General features: G+C 43.0%; 1 protein-coding gene and 1 long non-coding RNA gene across 4 annotated transcripts in view; one reads left to right on the forward strand and one right to left on the reverse strand.

The window, feature by feature from the left end:
- The window catches only part of HAT1 (histone acetyltransferase 1), a 290,158-nt gene extending 276,652 nt beyond the window's left edge, over positions 1–13,506 (forward strand). For both annotated transcript variants that reach the window (XM_069225332.1, XM_069225333.1), the window contains 3 exons: positions 7,794–7,945; positions 9,326–9,442; positions 13,225–13,506. In XM_069225332.1, the coding sequence (XP_069081433.1) occupies positions 7,794–7,945; positions 9,326–9,442; positions 13,225–13,392 (437 nt within the window). In that variant the 3' untranslated portion in view covers positions 13,393–13,506. The remainder of the gene's footprint in view (positions 1–7,793; positions 7,946–9,325; positions 9,443–13,224) is intronic.
- The window catches only part of LOC138285428 (uncharacterized), a 264,408-nt gene that overhangs the window by 11,554 nt on the left and 226,606 nt on the right, over positions 1–26,248 (reverse strand). Inside the window, exon 3 of one of the 2 annotated variants that reach the window (XR_011201592.1) lies at positions 8,751–8,833. The exons of the other annotated variant lie outside the window; for it this stretch is intronic. This is a non-coding gene — a long non-coding RNA (uncharacterized lncRNA). Of the gene's footprint in view, positions 1–8,750; positions 8,834–26,248 lie in introns of those variants that run through there. 2 annotated transcript variants of the gene reach the window in all.

The raw sequence follows: 26,248 nt of genomic DNA on the forward strand, positions 1-26,248 counted from the left end.
TCTCCCATACGACCGTATTTGAATGTTTAAACGAGTAAGAGGGCAGGTTTGGAGACACTACTGTTGAGGTGCACCACATGTAAGGGGGTTCAATTAGAACTATGAGAGAGCTCTGCAGAGTCAGATAAAAGGAACTAGAGCAATTGCAGATAAAAAATAATTCTGCCCAAAAACTCTTGTACATTAAACAGACCAAATATGAGAAAGGCAGAAAAGCTACCACTAGGAATTATTTCATAGAAATCCAAGATGACCAGGGCTGCATAGCAAAAGAAATGCCCAAGATTATGTCCATCTTTCCAAGATACTACTTGACTTTGTTCACCCACCAAACTTTGGACAAAATATCCCAGTATTTGAGCAGTTATTCCCCTTCTAATTTTGAAGGTGAGCTGAGCTGAGCTGAGCTCCCCAGAAGAGAATATTACAATTGACAAAGTATGTGAGGTGATCAAAAGCCTCCCAATTAGCAAGTCCCCAGCGTCTGACAACATCTCTGCTTCCTTGTATAAAGCTTATGCCTCACTACACGCTGAGGCCCTCACAAAAGTATTTAATTACTTTCTGACCTCTTGGACTGTCACAGACTCTGTGCTGGGCGCCCATCTAACACTACTTCAACCAGATAAAGACCCTTTACTTTGTACCATCCTGGCCAATCGCACTCATCAATTGCAGTGTTAAATTATTTACATCTATAATGGTCCAGCGGCTCCACCATGACTGGCCAGTCTCAATCTGCCCACAGCAGTCAGGCTTCATAAAAAAAAGTAGTCAAACTAATGATAATACCTCAATAGAGTTCATTGGTCGTACCTAGCAGAGCTGCTCTGGGTCCCAAAATGAGAACCTTTATTCAGGCAAACTATTAAAAAAACCCTCATCAAAGATCAGTATTAACAGTGAATAAACCTCAGACATACCTACCTCAAGGTGTACAAGGCTTGGGTGGCCTCTCACTCCCTTGGTTTTTGCTTTATCAGTGAGGCCTTTAGTATCCAACATATTACACAATACCAGTATCAGTGGCATGAGGGAGACTGAACATAAGTTAGCTTTATTTGCAGATGATATCCTTTCCTTTCTTACCTACCCAAATCTATCGCTTCATGTTTTGCAAGTGATGCTAAATCGATTTGTGGAAGTCTCCGGATTTAAGGTAAATTACTTCAAGTCCCAGGGAATGGGTGTGGCAGATCCCCCTGAGGAGGCACAGGAGAGATTTTTCACCAGGTTGGAATACAATGGACCAGGGCATCTCTCCGATACATAGGTATCTACATAAAGATGAATACACATTCACTGTGTGATATTAATATTCTTCCCCTCATTCACATGCTATTTAATGACCTGTACCTCTGGGGTGAGCTCAAGATCTCCTGGCTAGGGAGGATGGATAGCCCGAAAATAAACATTATGCCCTACCTGCTTTATATGCTATAAGAGCTCCCTCTATCTGATAGTTGCAGATTCCTGACCTTAGAATTTCCCCTAGACGTCAGTCTTGATCCAGAGATTTTTCCTTGAGCAGTACCCCTGTGTGCCGTTAGGTGGGTTGGTCTACCCCACAGTCACTTTTTGACTGTTTTTTTTTTTTTTTTTTTTTACTTTTATTGAAGGTTTTTTGACATTCTGGTGTGTTGAGAGATCGTCAGAGAAGACCGGGTTCAAGCCCTGCGACTCAGTCATTGGATGTCTGTGACGGATCTGCATCTCGTGTGTGTTTGGAGCACGACCACAACCCAAAATCGTGCTGAGAGTACCGGGCCAATAACCCAACGGCTTTGAGGGAGTGGTCCCTAAAGCTTCTTGTGGCCATGCGCTCAGCTCCACATCGCTCCCAGTCTGTCGAGAGGAAGGTCCTAAGACCTCTCTCGGAGCCCACACTCTTCGTCATCCTATTCAAAATCTTTGGGACGCTTGGGTAGGCATTCAACTTCATCCCGTCAGGTGACGCGACGTGGGAGAAGGAGCGGTGTCGTGCTAGGCCTCTGTCCTCAGAGCCTAGTTCTGGGTTGCCTCCATTCCTCCGTGGGTTTCCGGGAGCCGGAGCCACCCCTGCCCAACTCTGCGAGTTCAATGAGGCCATGTGCCTCATTTTTAGGCTGTCCGACCCTGCTGGGAGCACCTTTGGGCCCCGCAGGGTCAGAAGGGGCCCCCCTCAGCTCCTGTGCTGGCAGCTTTGGCCTTGGTTCCAGACGGCACCCAAGGATCCATTTCCAGATCTGCACTGGGGCCAGTGGTCGAGACACTTTGCCCAGACACTGGCATGCTTTCTCCCTCTACTGTGGCTACGGAGGAGGAAACGTCGTATTCAATGGCGGTGAGGAGAGCGGCTGAGGTCCTGGGCCTCTAGCTGCCTTCTGTAGTCGTTAGAACCAACCTCCTGACTGGGGTGCTTTTGCTTGGGGCTTCCTCTTCAGAACACCCCTTACCGTTCACTGAGGCCCTCACTGATATCCTACTGGGGACTTGGTCCAAACCCAGCACAGGGGCTCCTGTTAATAGGACAATCACCCGCCGCCATTGGGCTGTGCCTAATGACCCAGGGCTACGGCTTGGTCCTTGGGCCTCGCAGCTGCCCCCCTCTCCACGAGTATGCTTTTCGCCCCTTTCGTGGCTACGGACGGGGCACCCAAACACATCCCTTTGGCGTGGTCAGGGACGTGGGATCCATTGTCCTTGTCGATCAGGGATCCAGCTTTCAACCAAGTCCACCACCCCTCCCACTGCAGCCTCCAAACCTTCCTAGTCTGACGCTTCCCTGTTGGGAAAGTCGGAGGCAGGATACCTCATCACCTGCCCCGCTGGGAATCCATCATGTCAGACAGGTGGGTTTTGCAAATAGTCTGAAGGGGCTACTCCCGCCCCTTCACGACTACTCCTATTATCGGATAACGGAGGAACACCTGGCACTTCTCTGTGAGGGTATTATGGCTCTCTTGGCCAAGGGAGCCATAGAGAGTGTCCCTGTGCCAGAAGTAGGTCATGTTTGTTATTCCTGCTACTTTCTGGTGCCCAAAAAGGACAAGGGCCTATGCCCTATCCTAGACCTCCGGTCCCTAAATCTATTCCTTAAAAAGGAGAAGGTCAGAGTACTCACTCTAGCTTAGATCCTATCCGCCCTGGATCCAGGAGTGTCGATGGTAGCGTTGGAATTGCAGGACGCATATTTCCGTATTCATATCCTGCCCGCCCACAGACATTACTTGCGGTTCACATTAGGCCACAACAATTTGGCCTTACCAGCCCCCCTTGGGTGTTCAACAAAGTGATGGCAGTGGTCGCGGCTCATCTGCGCAGGTTAGGGGTTTCAGTCTTCTCCTACCTTGACAACTAGCTTTTGAAGGTGGGCTCACCTCAGGCTGTCTCCCACCTCCAGGCTACGGTGGTCCTTCTACACTCGGTGCGGTTCACTATAAATGTGCAAATCACTATAAATGTGCAAAATGTAACTATAAATGTGTTCTCTGTGAGAATGACTCTGAGGCCACTGGGCCTCATGGCCTCCTGCATGCTGCTGTGACACATACCAGATGGCATATGCAGGCTCTACAGTGGGACCTGAAGTGCCAGTGGGCACAGCATCAGGGGAATCTCTCCGATAAGGTCCAGATCTCGGGGGGAACTGCACAAGATCTGCAGTGGTGGCTTTTGAACCGAAATTGAGTCATAGACAGATCCCTCTGCCTTCCCCAATCAGATCTGACAGTAGTGACAGATGCATCACTCCTGGGATGGGGTGGCCACATGGGAGAGGGCAGAGTCTCTATTCATAGGTGTGGAACAAGGTCTCTTTCAGCAGTGGGGAGAGCCTTGTTTGAATCAGCTGGCCTCTACAGAGACCGGGCAATGGCAGCTGTTTTGTATGTTGGAGTTTCCTAGATGGCACTCGCTCGGCAATGCTTTTCGTCTCAAGTGGAACTCAGGCCTCCTTTCCGCCAAAAACACTTCTGCTAAGAGTTCTGAAGAAGTTCAAGAACAACCGGGCCCAAGTAATTCCTGTGGCTCCAGACTGAGCACGAAGAGTCCGGTATCTCAAGCTCTTGAGCATGGCCATCGATTCTCCAATCCTACTGCACCTTTGGGTATGCTCTTCTGTTGCAGCAGCAGGGGGCGGTTCTCCACCCAAACCTGTGCAGTGTCCAACTTCTTGTGTGGCGATTATGGGGCAGCAGTTGACAGCTTTTGACGTTCCACCCGAGGTCTGTAACGTTATTTTGGCAGCAAGGCGTCCTTCCACCAAAACAGTATATGCCTGCCGTTGGAGGAAGTTTGTGGCATGGTGTACAGACAAGTCTGTTGACCACCCCACCCCGTCCCTCTTTCAGAGGTCCTTTTGTTTGTTCTAGATCTAGCCCAGCAGGGCTCTGCTTTGGGCACCCTCTAGGATTACTCGTCTGCCATCCCTGCTTTCCTTAGATTACCTGACCAACCCTCTTTTTAAAAATCTCCTATTGTTGGTAGATTCCTTATGGGGTTTACCCATTTGTTTCCTCCTTCTCCATTCATAATCCCCCAATGGGATTTGAACTTGGTTCTTACTTTTCTGATGCGTGCTCCTTACGAGCCGCTTCACAACTGTCTACTTTATCTTCTTACTCTAAATCAGCCTTCCTTGTAGCCATCACTTCTGCCCGCAGAGTGAGTGAGCTGTAGACCCTCCTTTCCTCGAAGCCGCCTTAGTTTTTCCATCCATCCTGACAGGGTTGTGCTTCGTACCAGGGCTTCCTTTTTAACTAAAGTGGTCACACCCTTTCATGTAGGCCAATCCATCACCTTGCCTACTTTTTACATGCCGCCACATCCTTCTAAGGAAGAGGAGAGCATCCACTGACTGGCCCAAAAAAGAGCATTGATGTTCAATCTTGATCGTACCAAAGAGTTCTGGGTGGATTATCAACTCTTTGTGGTTTATGTGAATGCACAGAAAGGTCAAGCAGGTCAGAAGAGAACCATCTCTAGATGGGTTGTTCTCTGCTTTACAATGTGCTACGCATTGGCTAAGAAGCAACCCCAGGAGGCTTTGTATGCTCACTCCATCAGAGCAATAGCTGCAACCACTGTGTTAGCACACGGAGTTCCAGTCCTGGACACCAGGCAGCAACGTGAGCGTCTTTGCACACGTTCACCAAAAACTACTGCCTGGAGAGCCTGGTCCGAAGGGATGGGTACTTTGCCCATTCGGTCCTGCAGAACTTTCTAGTATAATCTTGGTTCGCAGACCTTCCTCCGGGAGGTATTGCTTGGGTATCTATTCTATGGTAAGGAATCTGCAGCTATAAGTCTCTATCAGATGAACAAGTTACTTACCTTCAGTAACAAATCATCTGGTAGAGACATATTCTAGTTACAGATTCTTTACCCACCCATCCATCCTCGCTCTGCGAACTGATTTCTAGGGACAGGGACTTCCCTTTCAGGGTCCTAGTTCTGATGCGGCTCCGTGCTTCTGGCGTGGAAAGTCATGAAAAGAAACTTAAGTCAGCGCGCCGGGGTGGCACCTATATATGACCCGCAAAGTCATAGCTGTTAACCATGACCAACGCAAAGTCAACCAACGTCACCTAACGGCATGCAGGGGTGCTCGAGGAAAAATCTCCGGATCTAGACTGATGCCTTGGGGAAATTCTAAGGTAAGAAATCTGCAACTAGAATATTTCTCACCCAGATGATTCGTTACCAGAGATAAGTTACTTATTCTACAGTATCCAAATTGATGCTGACACAAACCAGTCAGAAAATGTTTAATTTTGTGTGACGGTAAATCAGCTGCAGTGGCACGCTCAACTCTCTTCCATCCTCTAGATGAATGGAGTTTGGGGTTCCCTGATGTTAATTACTTACATCGTCCCATTCACAATCAGCCATACAATGGAATTACAACTCTGACAATAAACCATGGGTGAGGTGGAACAAGCCTTCTCTACAGTTATGCTCAAATGTAGATCACGGCTACCATGTAGGCTAAGGTCAAGCACACACCCTACTCTCCACCACCCTAAAATAGCTTGATTACTGGAAGTCATTGGTGCGAAGAAAGACATTCTCCACCTGTCCATTGATTTCTCCTCGGGCATCTTGGGTTTGTGGTTCACCTCCTGGAACACTGGGGAACCCCCCACCCCTGAAAGATTTATTTGAGGATGGTGACCTTCGAACGTGGAAAACTCTAAATGAGAAATTTGGCTTAAATAGAAGGGATAGTTATCGGCTTACACACATCCCATCACTGGGCGAGAGCAGTCCGCAACAAGATGTGTAGGGAGGTGACACACCTGAAATCCCTTTTTCGCACCAGTGTTAGATGCTGGGGAATCTCCATGCTGGTGCTTAGTCCTCATACTAAACTTGCTTATATATCACTTTGGGAGAAAGATTTAGAGGTGATGGAAAGGGGATTTGGAAAAGAGCAGCATTGTCCTCTGTATGCCTTCAATATATAGCCTGTGCTTCTAAGCTACTAACAAGGCGTTGCCTCACTCCCTCATGTTTCTGCCGTGTTAGGCAGCCAAGAAACACTTGCTGGAAAGGTTGTGAGGAGAGGGGCACCCTGCATCACACGTGGTGCTCCTGTCCTATAATGGCACACTCGGATACAGACAGTAGCCAGTGTTGCTCTTCCACGCCATTCCCTAGCGATGTTGCTGGGCCAACTCACGGGATATACCCTCTGACTGCCCCAGTGGGGAAATTGATCTCCCATCCATGATTAGCTGCTCCTCCCTAACCGCGGCTGGTGGCTCAGCTGTGAAGAGAAAGTGAGTGCCAGACGATGCTGCTGCTGAAACTCCGACAGCGGAAGGTGGTGTCTGCAGGACAAACGAAAGCTTTAAATAATATCCACTGCCTGAGGATAAAGCCTCTGGATCACAATGTCTTAGTGGGAAGAAGTGCTCCCGAAACAAAATACACGTGCTCACACTACAGAAGAAACATATAATCTAATGAAAAGTACACTTCTCTGGCTTAACGAACAGCAAGAGGGAGGAATTAAAATGGTATTGGGTGCTTATACATTAGACTTCATTAGTGAGCCGCACCTTACTTGGAAGTTTTGTCAAAGTCACTGGTGGAATTAATTGGCTTTACTGTTATGTTCACATACTTTCGTGAACTTTTGGCTAATATTCAGGAAAGTGAAGCATAATAGGTGCCTCAGATCTTGCGTTTATTTACTTGCCACACTATTTGAGTAGAGTTGGGTGTCTTCATTGAATTCATAAACAATTTACTTACTGTGCTAAGAGAATAAATACAATCGAAAAAGAGTTGTTCAGCAAATCGGCAAAATATACTGGGGGATCAGTTGCCCCTGTGCTGCATTGTGGATCTGTAAAACTTTGTTTGCTTTCAGCGCCAGTAACGTTTTTACTATACCCGAGACTGCATGCATAAGGAAAGAGTAGCTTTCAGTTTTTTTCTTTTATGGGAAAAAAAAGATAAGTTGCCCAGCAGATCTGATTTATGTGATTTAGACCCATGATTTGTATTTTCCAAATTAAACCTTTTGTAATGACCTCTTTATTTAATAAAAAGTAACCAAAATACTTTGATAGGCGTTTTTTTTTTTTTATTACCAGGAAGAACTTTTACAGTGTTGGGTGTTCTCTATTCTAGCACATAGCAACAGAGGTCCTTGTCAATTGCATTAAGTTATCTAAGAGTCAAAAGCGGTCTTGCCGGTCTTTAACTTTTTGTTTTATTGCTGCAATTGTTTCTCACAAGTGAAAATAAAAGTAGCAAAATTAAATATTCGTCCACCAATTAGGATTTTTAATTTTGTCCCGCAGCTGAAGACCCTTCTGAAAACTTTGTGAAATTAAGGGATTTTGTGCTGGTAAAGCTTTGCCAAGATTTGCCATGCTTTTCCTCTGAAAAGCTGGTCCAAGGATTCAGTAAAGAAATGAAGACAGACCCTCAACAAAAACTCAAAATAAATAAGGTATTGTAATCTACAGTGACATCCTGACAATGCTTCAACTGTTAATGTGATCCTACATTTCGGTAACTTTACAGTATCTTTTTTCATTACAGCTGTCATCCAAAATGGCACATGCGCATTGGTAGGGGCATTTGATGGAAGGCTTGTGACCAATATGGAAACTAAAGCAAAGTAGATTCTATTTGTTGTATTGTTCATCTGGGTCAGCCTGCAAGGTAGTAGCATTAGTTATCTACTTGTTAGTAATTGATTCTGAGAATAAGCTTGACAATCAGTTCGTTTTTGGTCAAATACTAATTAACCTGGTTGTCTGAAGTCTGGCCTGAGGGTCATGAATGGAAGTGAGATGGATGTAAGACCAAGAGACTGTTTCACATCAGTAGTACTCAGTCAATAGTCTCCATTTGATAAACCACACTTCCTTCTATTATTGGATACAGGATTTCATATTCACACATAATGGTTGAGGCTAGTGTGGGATCCGAGGGAGGCATCAAGAGTGATGTGTTGTGTTACCAGCAGTTCTCCAGTAAGGTATCGTTCCCAAATTTATTAGCTGTAGAATAAAAAACAATTCTAACTAACATGAACGAAAGTTTCAATTCTATAAAAGACAGAAAGGAGTGGATTATTCATATAGTGAAGAAAGCCTGCCTGATCCTTGCAACGGTCCCGACATATAACAATCGTCACCTTACCAGACTGGACCCAGGTTACTGTAATACATATGGCTCACTTTGTAGCTTATAAATATGGGGAGGGTATTCCTGCTGCAGAACTACTGTTACTGTAAGTACCTGCGTCTCTGCAAGTGATCCTTCCCAGGTTCTTAGGCTGTAGTATAAAGAAGGGTGTGTCTCTGCAAGTGATCCTTCCCAGGTTCTTAGGCTGTAGAATAAAGAAGGGTGCAAGAAGTTGGAAAAGCTTTTACTTCAAAAAGTGATTTTTGTAAGTGTCCATTCTTCATCATTTTCCTGAAGCTCACATAGTTTTTCTGTTTTTTAACTCGTAAAAACATCTGCTGACGGTGTTTGTGGGTGAAACAGAATTTGGGAGATTCTCTTAGAAAAAGGGTTTTAGAACAAATTGTTATTGGAAACAGATTTAGGAAATTATTAATCTTTACCAAACTTTGATGGCGAAGATTAGAACTATACCCATCCCTGTGAGCTATGTGCAACCAATTCTAGCTGGTAGCTGGAAATTATTTTTACATATTGTGAACCACGCAACTATAGCCTCAATGAAAAATGACTGTCATTTATTTAAAACTACTACTAACTTGTCATTTTGAGATTGCCGTATGACTTGTACTTTCATCCACTAGCTTCCTGCCATACGACTCTCCATAGGGTAGTAACTTTACCTCCTTTTTTCCAGCAACACTCCAGGCGAGTGTATGAAATTCTTCGTTTACGTGAAACAGACATGAGCAATGCTGAAAAATCCAGAGCTTACCGATTGGAAATCAAGAGAAGATTGGTTGGCCCGTACAAGGTTGAGTATACTTTCAATTAAAATTCTAAAAAACTTTTATTTTATGTTTACGTGCATTAATTTTTCATGACGTGTTTTTCATGTCAATGAATAGATTAATATTTAGTTGTTATATTTGGGTGGTTTTGTTGGAGAAAGCTAAGTAAGTTTAGAAATTACATTTTACGTTTACTACATTTTCTTTTTTCATAAAATATCATACCACTTTGTTTATTTACTGTTTTTTCATAATTTTCTGTTTACATTATATAATTAACCATTCATTGTATTTAGTTCCTGTAGTCACCTTATAGACATTTTATAATGTTTTGTTACAAACAAAGTATCGGACTAATTGATGGGAAGAATACAATTGTTTTTTGTTTGTAAGTGGCAATAGAGATGGTCGTTATGGATGGATCAGAGTTAGTATGCAGGCCCTGAGTCAAGGCATTTAGGCCTGGCTGAACTGTGGGTCTGCTACAACTTTACTTGTTGACTGTGATTTCCATATTTGTGGCATGTGTGCGCCTTGTTAAAAAATATATGCTTTTTCTGGAGCTTCTTAAAGAAGTGGATGGGCTTTTCGGGATTGATTTAGCAACTTCCAGCCACTGTAATCCTGTGTTTCTAGAGACCAGTATGTTTGGTTTTTTTGCTACAAAGTTAGTCGGTCAGCAGGTTAACAAGGTTGTAGGAGGTGAGTTTGTACCTGGAAGCTCATTTCTGTAGTTATCCTTTGTTCTGCCCCCCGTGTAATTATGCAAGCTGCATAGGATTATCCGTGATTCAGTGGGTGTTATAATCAGTGTGCTTAAATGGGGTTTTGTGTGTGCCTGATTTGTATGTTGTTTTAGGATGCTTTCACACTATTTAAAGCTAGTATTTTTTTTATGAGGAGGGTTTGTGTGAGATTAAATTTCTTTAAAAGGTTTTACGTTCGAATTTTGCTTTTAGTCAGTAGTGACACTTTACTTCCTGTCGAGGTTACATTCACTTATACAGGTGGTGCAAATAAACCTAGAAAAGTGTGAGCTTTCGGTCGCGTGACAGTTTTTCCCCTGGTACCAAATAGTCTTCTTCAACTATATCTGACTACGGTCCTAGGAAGTAGCACCAATCTTACAGGGAGCTGAATGACTATTTTTAAGTAACTTTCAGCCCTGAAGAATCAAAGCTGCATTCTATGTGTGGGTGTCTCAAGCCATCAACTCACTAGGGCACTAAGCATGTTTTTAATTTTGGACACTTATTGCAAGATCCCTACCCCGGTGCATGTATCGGGGAACTAGGTTTCACTTTGTTGCAGTGACTCTGAAGACTTGCATTGGGGAATAGAGTCTAGCCTCTCCTGCGGGCTCTCTCAGTAGTAGTTCATAGCTAAATAGGCTTGTGACATTTCCTTCGCTCCGTGATGTAGTCCAGCTCTGCTGTTTTGTAAGTGATTGTTCAGAGCGAGGAAGACACCCCTCAAGAAGAAGGGTGCAAGAAGTCAGATCAGTTTTCACCAAAGTGCCATTTTGTCATCTACATGAAACACGACTAAGAAGCTGCATATATGCCGAGAGTTCCTTACTAAACCCGCCAAACAGAGAGCAGCTTTGTTGGGAGACACAGGGAGCTCCCTGGACCCCACAGTACTTGATCCATTCACCTTAATTGCAGATTTAGAGCTTGGAGGGCCAGGACTTGACTTTGCTCTTCCTACAGTAATCACAGTTTCATTGCTCTCAGCAGTCTCTCAGTAGCAGCTAACTCCTCTTCTCTATCTTTTAGATTCTTCCTTGGCACTTTGCCTCAAAGGGAATGTAGACTCCATCGGAGACAGTTTGACTTGCCTGATTACTGGATCAAAAATAGCAGAAACTTGATTTGCCAAAACCGTTCTAGTTCCCCTCTGATTTAAGTACAAGTTTTGCTTCTGTGTAGATTATAGCATAAAGTTGACCACTTCAGGATAGCAAAAAATAATGAAGTATGTGTAGACATGTCAGGCCAAGAGAAGAACGTTCTGCATTGCTGATGCTGTGCCTGATATTATTGTAACAGTTGATTGCAGCAATCCTGCAGGGTAGTTAGCCCAATTATTCCTTTCCCTCATTTCATTTGTGAACCTTGGAACAGTAATACAGCTGACATGGTGTCTTAAAGTTTGAAAAGTAACTGTATCTAAAGTGGTAGTGGGCCAGCCAACAAAAGCCTCAGGCCTTGGAACAAGAGTCACTACCAGCAACATCCAAAGAAAAGCCTGAGATGGATGCAAAAACTGCAAAGTCCATCTTTCTGGCCCATCAAGGTGACTTAATGGGCCAACGAATAGAAAATGTACATATTATTGGACTACAATGGACTAACAACAAATCAAGTGTGTGACTAGCCATATGGGTAAGTATCATGATCAGCTATGAAAATCCAGGTTTTAAAGCTAGTGAAATTGTGTTCAGATGTTGAAGCATCATCAATGCAAAGATTGAAATCACCAGCTAAAAGACCTAAATTAATGACCGCATGGTTCAGAAAACTAGGTCTACAAAATGGGCTATCAGGACATCATTATATTTATGATGCACAGCCTAGAAGGAAGATGCTGTGCTGAGCATTTAGCATTTAAAACCCACCAGCTTTGCCTGCCACAACAACTGCTGCTACCTCAAACTAGCTTTTAGCAATTGCTCTTTCTGTACCTGTGATACTGCTAAGGTGATCCTTGTAGAAAAAATGGTACCCTAAGAGGACAACCTGTGTGAGTGCCAGTGCAGAATTTTCTCAAACCAAGCCTAAATCATAGGGACGCCCAAGTTCTTCTACAAGATAAGATCTTAAATCTCATTGGTGTGTCTAGATGGAAATTCGATAATAATAAGTACAGACTTAGAGATCGAAAGCATAGACATCGAAAATCACTTCCTTCTACTGGCCCAAAATAGGTCTACCTCACTAGTGATATGTATATGCTTTCACATGGCAATTGATGAGACTGACAAGAAGAAGCTGCTGTATGAGAGCATAAAGAGTTTTTGCAACTTTTGAATTGGTTTTCTGTTTGCTTAAAGCGTTGTCGGCCAGTAACTACTCCGTGAGGTTAAGTAAAGTAACAGGGACTAAACCTAGCGTTTACGTGCTGAGCGCAGCCAAGTTTAAAAGCGCATTCTTGCAGCTCTGCAATAAAGCCCGAGATCCACGAATGAACGTTTAAAAAAACTACACGCTTGTACTCTTGCTGCAGCCAAGCACGCTTTTGCAAAAAGAGAAATCTGTTGCCGCCTGTGATGTGCTGTTCGGAACCGCAACAGCTACGTGAACGTGTTTCTCCTGGGGCAACTAAAACAGAATAACCCTTCCCGTTAGGAAGGTACATTACATTAAGAAAATAAATATATAGCATGCAGCTAGGTGGCATTGCTGATTTAGAGAATGTTTTTCTAACTGCCGTCATTTTTCGGATCTCTTGTGTGGTCCACAGTGGTTGATGAGTGATGACATTTTGCCTTCTAGTTAAGGCAAAAGATATGCGTGGAGGTTTTAATTCGAGGCTCAGAACGTCCCTTGCCACTGCTTACATTACTTAGTACCCACAGACTGAATGCACGTGTACCTGAAAAAGTGCGTAACTCTGACTGCTCGGCTAATGTCAGCAAGCCTTTTCCTCTGCTGAACAGACCTTAGATGTTGGCTTGTTGTCAGATTTCATAAGCATCGGAGACGTCTATGAGTACACTCTTGGAACTATTGCATAGAAAATTGTATTTTAAACAAGGATTAGTAAAGTTTGAGTGGAAACTAAAATAATTGCCTTTCTTTAGAAAAACCAAAGGGAGATGGCCAAGATGAGAAAGTGCCTGAAACCTGAAGAGCTGACGAACCAGATGAACCAAATAGACCTCAACCTGCAACATGAACAGTTAGAAGAGAGCTACCAGCAACTTGTCTCTGATTACCGAAGAGTCATAGAACGCCTTGCACAAGCATAACCAGTCTGATTTTGTGTACAGAAATTTGAAGATTTGCTAATGTAATGTCTAAATTGCTAATTAAGATTTCATGTAAACTTGTATTCATATTAAACATGATTTTTCTTTGTTGGATTCCTTTGTATCTGATTACTTTCTTAGTCTAAATTGCCATATTTTAATTCCTAAGATATTCGACCATGACACCAGAAAACATGTACTATTCCAGGGATGTTTATAATTTGCGTAGAACGAATGAGAGGACTTTAGCAATGTTTTTGCTCATGCACAAGAGATGATGGCGAAGTGCATATGCTATGTTATCTGAAATGTTATTGTTTGCCGACTATTTAACAAAACGTGTTTGTTTCATAGTTACTGTCCCCTAGATGTTGGTGAAGACAGACTAGAATGTGGTATTCCCGCGCAATTAGTCAGAACTTGAGTTTATTAAGGCTGTATTGAAAATATCTCCTGGTACTGAGCATTAGTATCAGCTGGAAGATATGTTTGTTTATTGGCATGAAGTATGTTCTTTTGAATAGGGGCAGCAATGGCACAGTCCAAAAAGACATGCTTTTGTAAGTTCTTACATACTAATATCAACTGCACCATAAGATTATGGTTATAGCTTGATTGAAGTACCAAACCCTAAAAGAACAGTCCTTTATTTTAAGCTTCCAGTTAAAACCTAAAAACTGCTCTTTGCAACTGTACAACTTCCTGGCGGGATCATGATCGCCTCTACTTTAGCCAGGGATTCACGTTTTTCTAGAAACAAGTATTCGCAAAACTAATAGGTTTGTCCTTGGCAAGCTTATGATTATTTTATTTTCCATTGTTTTTTTTTGCAAACATTTGCACTACGCACAAATGATGAATATATAAAAAATAAGTAGTGGACCAGCTGACCAGACACTTAAGTGCACTCCTATTCAGGTGGTTGCACACAAGATCAGACAAATGCCTATTCAGGTGGTTGCATATGAGATCAGACAAAATGCCTGTTGCAGCAAAAGACAAACAGTGGATTTGGTGGGCTTGGCCCCCGACCTTTGCATTATTCTGTGACAGCACGCAAAACATATATTTGAACAGACCAGTGGATGAACAGTGGGTCCACAGCCCTCCTCTGTTTATGTATACGTATGTATGTATTTTTATTGCAGTATTTTTATTGCAGAAACATGAACCTAGCTAGACTACTAAAACTGTTTATAAGACATACTCTCAAGGAGATCTTCAAATGCTCTCTCCTTTCAAGTCAATCTCCTTTTCCTCTTGGATAGAATGCAGTTACTCTACTGCCTTGAGTACCTATACCTACATCTCATTAACCTATTGCATGCAATATATATTTATGAGAATGTTTTATTGACTGTTTTCCGCAGTTATAGTTCATTCAGCTCACTTGATGTTTCCTGCAGCTTTAAATTTTTTCTTTGCTTTACTTTTTTCCTAGGGTCCGTAATTGTTCTTGTTCTTATTATCTATATTTTCATTAAAGTTACATTCATCGGAATGTCTGCCCATATGCGTGAGTGATCTTGGAGAACATTTTTGTCAGATGAAATTACCATTTAGGGCAGGGTTTAAAAAAAAAAAAAAAAAACTTTTTTTTACGTGAAACACATTTGGCTGAATAAAAACCCTTTTAACGTTTTCTTAGTGGGTCTCATAGGCCTGATACCCATAGAAGTGAATTTTGACATTGGTTGTTTAAGGATTCTAGAAGCCCCGCAGTGTCATAAAACTGTCATCCGTTCTGGCACATAAGGCTGTATTAGCTTCCATAGCTTTAATTGTCAAGCCAAACCATGTATAGTTTCCCCACATACCTTCTGTCATCATTAGGTCAGCAGTCAAAATTCAACCATTCAGCATCTCCCTTAAGCAACTTGTCTAACCCTGCACCAGTACATTTTATATCTTTATCACTATTGATGTCTTTTGGAGCAAGGAGAAGTCACTCGAGTTTGGCTCAAGCCTTGCTACAAAAATGTAAACACTGTGCCTCTTTGCAGAAGTGACCAGAAGCTATACAATCTAATGCTACTTGTTTTTTCTTTCTCCAAAGACTGAGCTCTATTGTTTTTGCCTTTTTTCTGAACGCTATTTTTGCTGACTATAGAACTCTGCAAACCTTGCCCTTGCTAGCCAGTGATAAAGTGTTTGTGCTACTCCTTTCAACATGGTACATTTGTATACACCTGATTGGCATTTTTAACGTACCTGTAAGTCCTTAGTATATGATACCGATGTGTACCCAGGGCCTGCAAGTTAAATGTCGCATGTTCACTGCAGCAACCATTGTGCCATCCACAATAGTGACAATGTAAACGTGCCAGCAGGCCTGTCACCAGCAAGCTGGCTGTGCAGGTTTCAAATGCATGTTCGCCCTGCCGAATTAACCCTATGTGACAGGCCTAAATCCTCCTTTCAAATAATAAGTGTCGCTTAAGTTGATTTTCTCCACTATTAGATCTTTTATAGATTCACATGCTTGAATCATTCCCTGTCGTCAAAGTGGGAGTCCCTCAGTAAAACAGAAAGCAATAGTCAATGACATACATAACAGTTAATGTTAAAAAAATATTCACTTTAATAACTTATTCTCATAATTTAAAAAGAACCAAAGTTCAACCAATCAGGCGATAGCACCCTCTAGAACACTCACCACACAGTCCTCTTTTCCTCAGATTTTCCACAGCATGTCGTGTGATTGGAGTATCCCTGAGCTCTGTTCAGTTTACTGTAATTTGAAGAAGAATTCACTTCAGGACAAGACTAGGATCTACTTATACATATTCTGACAACACAATCTTGTCAGAAATAGCAAAGAAAGGAGTGTTCAAGCCATGTGGATTATGTGGAAAGAAAAGGCTGCACTCGGAGGATCTACACAAGGAGTGCATCTACTGCCTACTTCCTGAGCAAAAGGCTAAAGACTGTAAGATATGCCTCACTTTTTCTCAAACGGCATTAAAGGACAGAGAGGGAAGATGACTAATTTTGCTTCAAAAGTTAAAATCCAAAGAAAACCCTCGATCTGAGGAGGACAGTGATGATTCCTTGAAGACTAAAAAATCCTGCAAGAGGTATAGGTCTCGAGTGTTCCTCCAGGGTCACCTAAAAAGGTAATTAAGACTCACATGGATCATCAGGGCATTCACAAAAGTCAGAGGAGCGCCCACATTCATCAAAAAAGGAAAAAATCTCATCAGAAAAGGTTCAGTCTGAACCTTCTACTCCCTCACTAAAGTAGGTGCATTTGAAAAAATCATCCAGATCTCTACCACCAGCAATGACAATTTGAATTCTCGTCGACATTGACACCGTCAGCACCTCCCCGTTGACGACAGCATTGATGATCACCACTAGTACAAAGTCGACCTTCACATCTGCGGCATCACCAATGATCATCTCGTCCTCACTGTTGGCCTCAACAACGATTATAATGGCAAAAATGATTGTTTATGGCACCATCGACCAAGAAGACAACGAAGAAGATCTCAACAGTGAGTACAAGGTTCATGACGGCCCGTCCTCCTCTCAAATTATCGACCGTGCGATAGGCATATTGTCGACTGGCTTTAGAGAACTGGCAGGTGCAGCTGTCCTTAGGAGAAAGGGATGGCTGAAGGTGCCACCATTCAGGACAGAAATACAGTAAAGTCCTGGACATGCTTTTTGACTGTGAGGCGCTATTCAACAAGCTTTTTAGACGATGGTCTGCAAACAACAAAGACTAACACGGATACAGCCAAGTCCTTAGGAACACTACATATGAAAAGACAGACCTTTCAGGGGGCATGGTGTAGAGGATTATATTCCTACAGAGGAGGTTATCAACCGTATAGGCAACAATGCCAGCCCTTTCAGAGCCAGTATCCATCTCAATATCCCCAGCAGCAATACAGACCTCTACCAACAGTGGCATCTAAACAGACACCCCAGCCATAAACAACCTCCCAAAGAAAGATAGACTGCCAAAAAGCAATGACAATTCAGTGGTGTTGGTTATTCCCTGCAATTAATTAAGTCAAATCAGGGGTTAAATCTCAAATTATTTCTCTTACTGGTCCCTCATAACAGTAGACAAATGGGTGCTAGATTTCATCACTCTTGAACACATGTTGGAATTCATCAAGAAACCGCCAAAAGGGTCACCTCCTCCCCATCTATGACTACTTCTGACTTTAGCAATCATGCTCAAGAAAGGGGCAACAGAAGAGGTTCCAACTAGTCAGAGGGGATTCAGTTTCTTTCTGATAAAGAAAATGTCAGGAGACTGGCGCCCAATCTTAGACCTTTGGAAACTCAACAAATCCTTTTGCATGGTTACCCTTCAAGATATCCTGTCTCTTCTCAATCATGAGGATCAGATGACCTCATTAGATCTACAGGATACATGCTTCCATATCCAAATTCACCCAAAGCGTCAAATTCCTAAGATTCAAGATAGCTGCCACCCACTACCAATTTAAGGTTCTCCGTTCAGACTGAAATCTGCACCCCATATCTTTTCCAAATGCCTGTCCCTGGTAGCAGGTTATTTGAGGCAAAATGGGGTGCAGGTATTCCCATACCTGGATGACTGGCTTATAAAGGCACCCACGTCTCTACATATGAGTTACCACAACCTGCTAACACTCTTTAAAAAGCTGGGCCTTACGGTCAACAAGCAAAAATCCTCTCTTACACCTTCAACAAGGTTGACAGTCTTAGGAGCGGTTCTGGATGCGAACCAAGGCAAAGCATTCACCTCAAAGAAAGACAAATGAGGATTCAGCATTTAGCAAGTTAATCAGAAGAAAATCAGTTTCAGTTCAACTGTACAAATCACTCCTTGGAATATCATCTTATATTCCACTAATTCCAAACTGCCGCCTTCACATGCGACCATTGCAAGAGGAACTAGACACACAATGGTTACAAATCCAGGGATCGTTTGACGTCATTCAGATCACTCAATCCATGATGACGTCTATGTAGTAGTAGACACAGAGTATAAGCCTTTCCAAAGGATTAACATTTCTAACACAAATTCCTGAGGTTGTAATAACCAAAGATGTGTCCCTGGAGGGATGGGGCGCTCATCTCCAGGACTTAACAATCAGTGCAAAGTGGAACCACCTAAAGAACGAAGTGCACATGATCCTGCTAGAACCCAGAGACATAGCATTGGTCCTTTTCTCTTTTCTTTACAGAATAGCGAAGTTGTCAGTGCCAATTTGCACAGACACACCACTACCATGCATCATATAAATAACAGTGTGGCACAAGGTCATCAACCCTATCACAGCAAGCAGAGGACATTTGGAAATGGGCTCTGCAACACCAAATAACACTCAAGGCAGTACATGTGCCCAGAACAACAAATGTCATAGCAGAAACTTTGAGCAGGACGAACACCAGCTGTCACCAATGGGAGCTCTACCAATAGATTCTGGAAGACAGTCTTGATCATTGGGGCAAACTAAATTTAGACCGGTTTGTGACACAGGAGAACCGGAAATGTCAATTTACACTGTCCATGGAAAAATCGTTGATGAGTTACTCTCTGTTGATGAGAAAATCATCACCACCATCAACGACAAACACTTTGTCTACAGCGTCTGTGATGCCCACAACCAGTACTGTTTCCATGGTCTCCTTCTCAACGAAGACCCTGGCGAGTCAAACACCTAGGCCAACGACGCTGAACATAACTTCAACCTTGTTGGTGACAACAGAGACGTTGGTGATCCCACCGACGAAAAAACTCCTTTCGATGAAGGCGTCTATATTCCATGGACCACAACACCAGCTTCAGCAATGTTGTCACTCAAGCTCCTGTCCACTTCCACCCCCTCGTCCATGACCTCGTTGATGGCAGAAGAAATTGCAGTGTGACAAAGTCAGACAACTTAAACCTGCTGAAACTTCTTCAAGCAAGGTGTTAGAAGTATTGCATGCACATCTGTTGGATGAGGATGACGATAGTGGTCCCTTTGCCGTGGCTCACAGTGCATCTGAGCTAACTGTAAGTGTCAGGAGGATGACTATGATGAGGGAGAATATTATAAGCAGGAGTACCGTGCCCCTCAGTTATGCTCTTCATTAGTGACTGATCTACAATTCATGCTTTGATTATAGGAGGAGTTTTCCAGCAGCATCGCCTACCACTACACACACTTTTCAATGGCAAAATCTCTGTCTGTGCAGCCGACCACTCAACAAGCTCCCTAGACCAGTGGTTCCCAACCTGTGGTCCGGGGACCCCTGGGGGTCTGCAAAGCTTTCTCAGGGGGTCCGCGACTGCTTAGAAAATTCTATAATCTTAAAAGATTAGATCCCTAGCGTTCAGTAATGACTCATTGGTGGGAGTCCTGGATTCCAATAAGGATTCAGTGAGGGTCCCCAGGTTCCAGTAATGATAAAGTGGGGGTCCACAGAAGTCAAAAGGTTGGGAACCACTGCCCTAGACCTCTACTACTTCCTAGCTCACAGTGACAAACTTAGTAGACAGCTCCCCTACTAGATCCCACGTCTTCTCATGATGATAGGGAAGAGGGTGAATTCTGGGGTGGCCAGGTGGAACGAAATGATTATCTGTTCCTAACACTATCATCTCCGTCCCCACCTCCTGTGGATTCCCCTCCAGAAGACATTGGTGGATTTCATAGCTTACTTGAAAGACCAGCAAAAAGGTTTCACCTGCCCATGCCAACAAAGCAGATAGCCCTTTTGTAAAACCATTAGGGCTATACTTATTGTCGATTTGTATCTGGGACGAGGGCATAAAAGTGATGAAGAACCCAGCTATGGTTGCTGCGGTCATACCACCAGTAGGTAAAATATATAAGGCCCCGGAGTATCCTACTGCATATTTCACTGGACACCCTAAGCCAGATGCGATGATCCCACAGGTGGCACAGCGCAGATCCAGAAATCCTTCAGCAACGATTTCTGTGCCTCCTGACAGAGGGTAGGTGGCTTGACAATATTGGTAAACATTTTTCGTCCATGTCACCACTTACTGTCAGAACTTCAAACTCTTTGGTGGTGATCGGCCATTACGATCGCCAGATGTGGTCCGATATTGCACCATTACTGGACAAGTTTCTGGAGGATGCTATGGCAGATGCTAAAAAGATCCTACCAGAGGGTGAACGCGCATGGGTGAAAGTTATTGATTGTGCCATGGTCATTGTACTGTCTTCCGACAGATTGCAGGAGCACCAGTATTGAGGAGACAGGGCTGGCATAAAGCCACTTCCTTTAGACTGGAGGTCCAAAATAAAATACTTGATATGCCTTATGATGATGAACCTGTCTTTGGCAAGCATGAGAATGACACCCTCCAGGCCATAAAAACAGACACAACAAAATCATTAGTCACCCTCATTACAACAAAAGTGCCCTTTCGAGGTGCTCATAGAAGAGATCGCCCATCCTACAGGGTTGATGAATAACAATATTGTTACCCCTCATATACTTCAACATCTCAGCAGTTTCGTCCTCCGTATCGGCAATAGCAATCACCACAAGCAGCCTAAATCAGACCTTCGCCAAGTGGAAAATTGGGATTCCAAAGAAAGGTCACTGGCTGCTGTCAGTGACCAGCTGCAGGCTCAGACTACTTCCCTCCTTTCTCCATCCTGCATAGGTGGGAAAATTTCCAACTACCTTCAAAGTTGGCAGGACATAACCACAGACCTAGTTCAGTTTGGCCACACCTTCATATTCATCCAAACACCTCCTCCAACCCCGTCTTAGCCATCCATCCCAAAACATCTGCAAATCTTCAAGTTGGAGGTCAAAACAATGCTCAAGAAATGGACTATAGAGAGAATTCCTACAGCACAAAAAGGAAAAGGTTTCTATTCCTGTTTTTTCTTGGTCCACAAGAAATTAAAGGAATGGCCATCAATTGTGGATCTGAGAAACCTCAACATTTATCTCAGAAAGCAGTCTTTCCGCAAGGTAACGCTGCAGGACATACTCCAACTCCTCAATCAAGGAGATGATATGAGAACCCTCGATCTCCAGGAGGCATATTTCCACGTTCAAATTCACCCAAATCACAGGAAAGTTCTAGGATTCACAGTAGCCAGCAGCCATTACCAGTTTAGGGTACTTCCCTTTGGTCTAAAATCCTCCCCTCGTATCTTCACAAGGTTCTTTGTACCCGTGACGGGCTTTCTCAGACAACAAAAACATCAGGTGTTCCTGTTTCTTCTTGGCGACTGGATGGCCTAAGCATCTTCCCATCAGACGGCTCAGGAGTCAACACAGCCTGGTTACACTTATTCAACAACCTGGGTTTCACTTTCAACCCCCAAAAAAGTCAGTTCATTCTTGGGCCCCAGGCTCAATACCACACTCACCAAGCCCTATCCCACACCAGAGAAAAAGTGAAAATTAACTACCCAAGTAAAATGTGTCCAAAGAAAAAAATCTCTTTCTGTTTGTCTCTACAAGTCTCTCCTGGAAATGATGTCATCCTGCATTCTGCTAGTTCCATTCTGCTGCCCACAGATGTGTTGGCTATAAGAGGAGCTCGACAGGCAATGGTTACAGTCTACAGGATCATTAGATGACCTCATCTAGGTCACTCCAGGCATGATCAACAGCTTATCCTCGTGGACACAACAGGAACATTTATCAATAAGCCTGTCTTTCCTGCCTCAGGCTTCTCCTTTGGTCATTACCACTGGCACTTCCGTAGTAGGGTGGGGAGCTTCCCTGCAAGACCTTCAAGTCAGTGGAAAATGGCACCCTTCTCAGCTTCATTTCCACATCAGCCTGCTAGAACTCAAGGCAGTATATCTAGTCTTACAGGCATTCCTTCTGAGCATACGAAGTTCTGAAGTACTCATCCGCAAATATAATACCACCATGATGCACTGCATCAACAAGCAGGGAGGCACAAGACCTTACCTGCTATCCAATGAAGCACAACATATCCAGGAATGGTCCCTCACACACAAGGTGCTCCTACAAGTAGAACATGTTCCTGGGAAGCACAATACCATAGCAGACACTCTCAGCAGACTAAGGACGCCTTGCCATGGGTGGGAATTCGATTAAGTGTTTCTGAACAACATCTTTCTCCGGTGAGGCAACTCCCATCTAGACCTCTTTGCGACCCCCCCCCCAGCCAGAAATGGCAGCTCTAAGCAAGCTGACATCCACAACCCTGCACATTGGGTAATGCACAATTGCATGGTCTGGAATTTTTGCACATGCCTTTCCTCCGATTCCTCTTTTCCAAAGAGTCCTCTGGAAAATGAAGGCCGAACCATGCAAGATGATTCTCATAGCCCCGACATGGCCATGCCAGCATTGGTTCACGGAGCTACTCATCTTCTCACAGGAACATCGCATTCAGCTAACTCTGATCACATCTCTGTTAACACTGAGCCAGGGACACGTGCTACATCCAGACCCCAAGTCAGTTTGTTTATCAACCTGGCTTCTGAATTCCATGAATGTGGGCATCTGAACATTCCATTGAACTGCAAAGACATACTAGCCAAAGCATGTGCACACAGTACTAATAAGACCTATCGCCTCAAGTGAAAATATTTTGAGTATGGCGCCAAACAGCTAACGTACATCCTATTTCTTTTTCACCTGAAAAGATTCTGCCTTATCTTCTACACCTTGCTCAATCAGGTCTAGGTCACACCTCCATTAAAGTTCCCTTAGTAGCCATTTCCCGCTTTAGACATTCATTCAACACAACGTCTGGACTCATTAAGCAATTCCTCAAAGGATTATTCAGAACATTGCAACTGGTGAGGTCTCCTCCTCCTCTTTGGCAGTCAACACTGTACTTTCACAGTTAATGAGAGATCCCTTCAAGCCCACCCATAAGGCAGCTATTACATTTCTCTCTTGAAAGGTAGCTCTCCTGGCCTTAACCTCAGCAAGAAGAGTCAGTGAAATTCAGGATTTCATCATACAGGAGCCTTTCCTCCAGTTCAGGGACGATAGGGTTATTCTACGCACAAACCCTAAATTCATTCCTAAGGTCCCTTCAGAATTTCACCTGAATAAACCAGTGGGTTTTAAGTATTTTTTTCCAGGTCCTCAGATGCCAGCTGAAATAATATTACACTCTTTGGGCATCAAACGGTGCTTAAAGTTCTATTTGGACAGAACTAGTAGCTTTTGCAAATCCAATCAGCTGTTTGTGGCTTACAGCACTCCAAGAAAAGGTTTTCCGCTACCAAAGCAAAGCATCTCTAGATGGATTTCCAGTGCCATCCAATACTGTCACCAGAGTGCTGGCAGACCATTAAGCACAAAGGTGCATGCTCAATAAGAACTGTGTCTTCTTCTGTGCCATTGTTTGCTGGTGTGTCTCTACCAGATATCTGCACAGCATCGCCATGAAAAAATAGACACTCCTTTAAGCAGCACTACTGCTTGGACTCAGCAGTTCACAAAGATGCAGCAGTGGCACAATCAGTGTTACGACATCTTTTCCAGTGAAGGTGAGCTGTCCCTTTATTCCCACCATCCTCTTACCTCTTACACAGATTTTACTTATTATTTATAAGTATATGTATGTTGTGTATTTCTCAGTGGTTATGTGTTATAATGAAAGAAAATGTGCTTTTTCAATTCTGTTTACTCAGATTCAAGATTTTGAATCTATGAAAGTTCCAATACTGAAATTAGAAAATAAGTTACTTACCTGTAACTGTAGTTCTCCAATATTGGAATCTTTGATCAATTGACATGAGAGCTACCCTTCTCCCCTGGGAAGCTCACCTTATACCCCTCAACATGTATTAATGCATTGGCACTCGTGATAAACAAATCTGAGGGCTTCTCACAGGATTGTTCTACAGAATAGAGCAGCCTGATTGGTTAAGACTTGATTTTGGTCCTTTTAAAAAAAAAAATAATGACTGATATGTTACTAAATTGAAAGACCTAGGATCTTTATAATCTATGCCTATCATGGCATTTTTTTTTTTTTTTTTTTTTTTAGGTATGAGTGACTCCCATTTTGACGACGGGGAATGATTCAAGCGTGAAAATCTGTAAAAGTTTCCAATACTGGAGAACTACAGGTAAGTAACTTATTTTCTTACTTTCAGAACGGACCCACATTCAGTTGAAGCCCATATCCGCATAACTAACAATGAACCATGGCCAGGTACTTCATCCAAATCCAAAATCATTACAATTTTCGGCCTACCTCCTGAATTCAGTTAGTTTACAAACTTGAATATTCCTACAGATTGGAAGGAGATTCTTTCAAAGGCCTGAGCTGATACTACCAATAAAACATACAAGCTTAAATGGAAGCATTTCTGTTCATGGTGTCAGGAAGCTAATGTTCAACCTATTTCATCACCACCTGAGCAACTTTTCACAAATCTGCTCCACTTAGCAAAATCTGGTTTAACTCACTCATCTTTTAAAGTAGACCTGGCAGCGATTTCACAATTTAGAAGGTTGGGTAAATTATCTCTGATGTGGTCTAGCAGAGTGGTCAAGCAATTTCTCTACAGCCTTTTCGGGGTGTTTCCTCCAGTAAACACCTCCTTCCTGACACCTTAACATAGTGCTAGGGCAACTAATGAAAGGCCCATTTGAGCCCATCCACAAAACAGACCTAAAATTCCTAACTTGGAAAACAGGACTCTTACTAGTGCTCAGGTCCACAAGAAGGGTCAGTGATATTTACAAATAATGAGTGATTCCTTCAATTCGAACAAGACAGTGTGGTGCTAAGGATTAATCCTAAGTTTATACCAAGAGTTCCTTTGGAATTCCATTTGAATGAACACACAGTACTGAGAAGGTTCTTTCCTATTCATCAAAGTATGTCAGAAAGATCTTTACACACACTGGACGTTAAGATATGTCAAGCTCTATTTGCACATAACTCAATAACTTCAGACTGATCAGTTATCCGTTGCTTATGGAAACCTTCGTAAAAGGCTTCCCAGTTTCCAAGCAAAGCATAGCTAGATGGATCACAGCAGCTATCCAGTTCTGTCATGGAGAAGACTGTGCTAGCGCATTCTACCATGGCTGTCTCAACTACTACAACTCTTTGCAGGTGTGCCTCTTCAACAAATATGTTGAGCGGCGACATGGACCATCAGGCCCAACTTCACACAGCATTATTGCCTGTATTCCTCCGACAAGAGTGATGTGACTATGGGACAAGCAGTGTTGTACCATCTATTTCAATAAGGTGAGCCTTGACTAGCAGTATTTACCACCATCCCCTATATTCTGATTATGCTGTTAATTATAAGTGTGTTAACTGCTAACTATTTGCATTCAAGTATGTGAATCTGTGAAAGATTGAATGCTAGAGAAGAAAATAAATTAGTTACCTCTAACTCTAGTTCTCCAGTATTGGTATCTTTCATAGATTCACATTTGACCCACTCTCATTCCCATAGAAGCTCCCCTTATGATACCATAGGTATCTGGGTTCTTATCCTACTTGTGCTAGAAAATCTGAGGGAACGAAGCCTCTCTGGTGAGCTTTGGTTCTTTTTAAATACTGACGATAAGTTATTAAAGTGAATGTTTTTTCACATTAACTGTTATGTATATCATTGACTATTGGGGTCTCCCACTTCGATGACAGGGAATGATTCAAGTATATGAATCTATGAAAGATACCACTGTAGAATGACGGTTACAGGCAAGTATCTTATTTTCTTATTGCTCATCAGACAAGGTGCATAGTATTTAAAAGCAGGAAATGTAAAAGTTTAAAAATAAACATGCTTACAATGAAAACGCCATAAAAATTAATTTCACAGTAGCATAGTTGGCTGTTCCATAGTAACGCAATGGGTGCAGTATTAAATACTAATACTTTTATCTTGGGAGTGGGACTTGCTAGAAA

The sequence above is a fragment of the Pleurodeles waltl genome, chromosome 3_1, assembly GCF_031143425.1.
Source record: "Pleurodeles waltl isolate 20211129_DDA chromosome 3_1, aPleWal1.hap1.20221129, whole genome shotgun sequence".
Lineage (NCBI taxonomy): Eukaryota > Metazoa > Chordata > Amphibia > Caudata > Salamandridae > Pleurodeles > Pleurodeles waltl.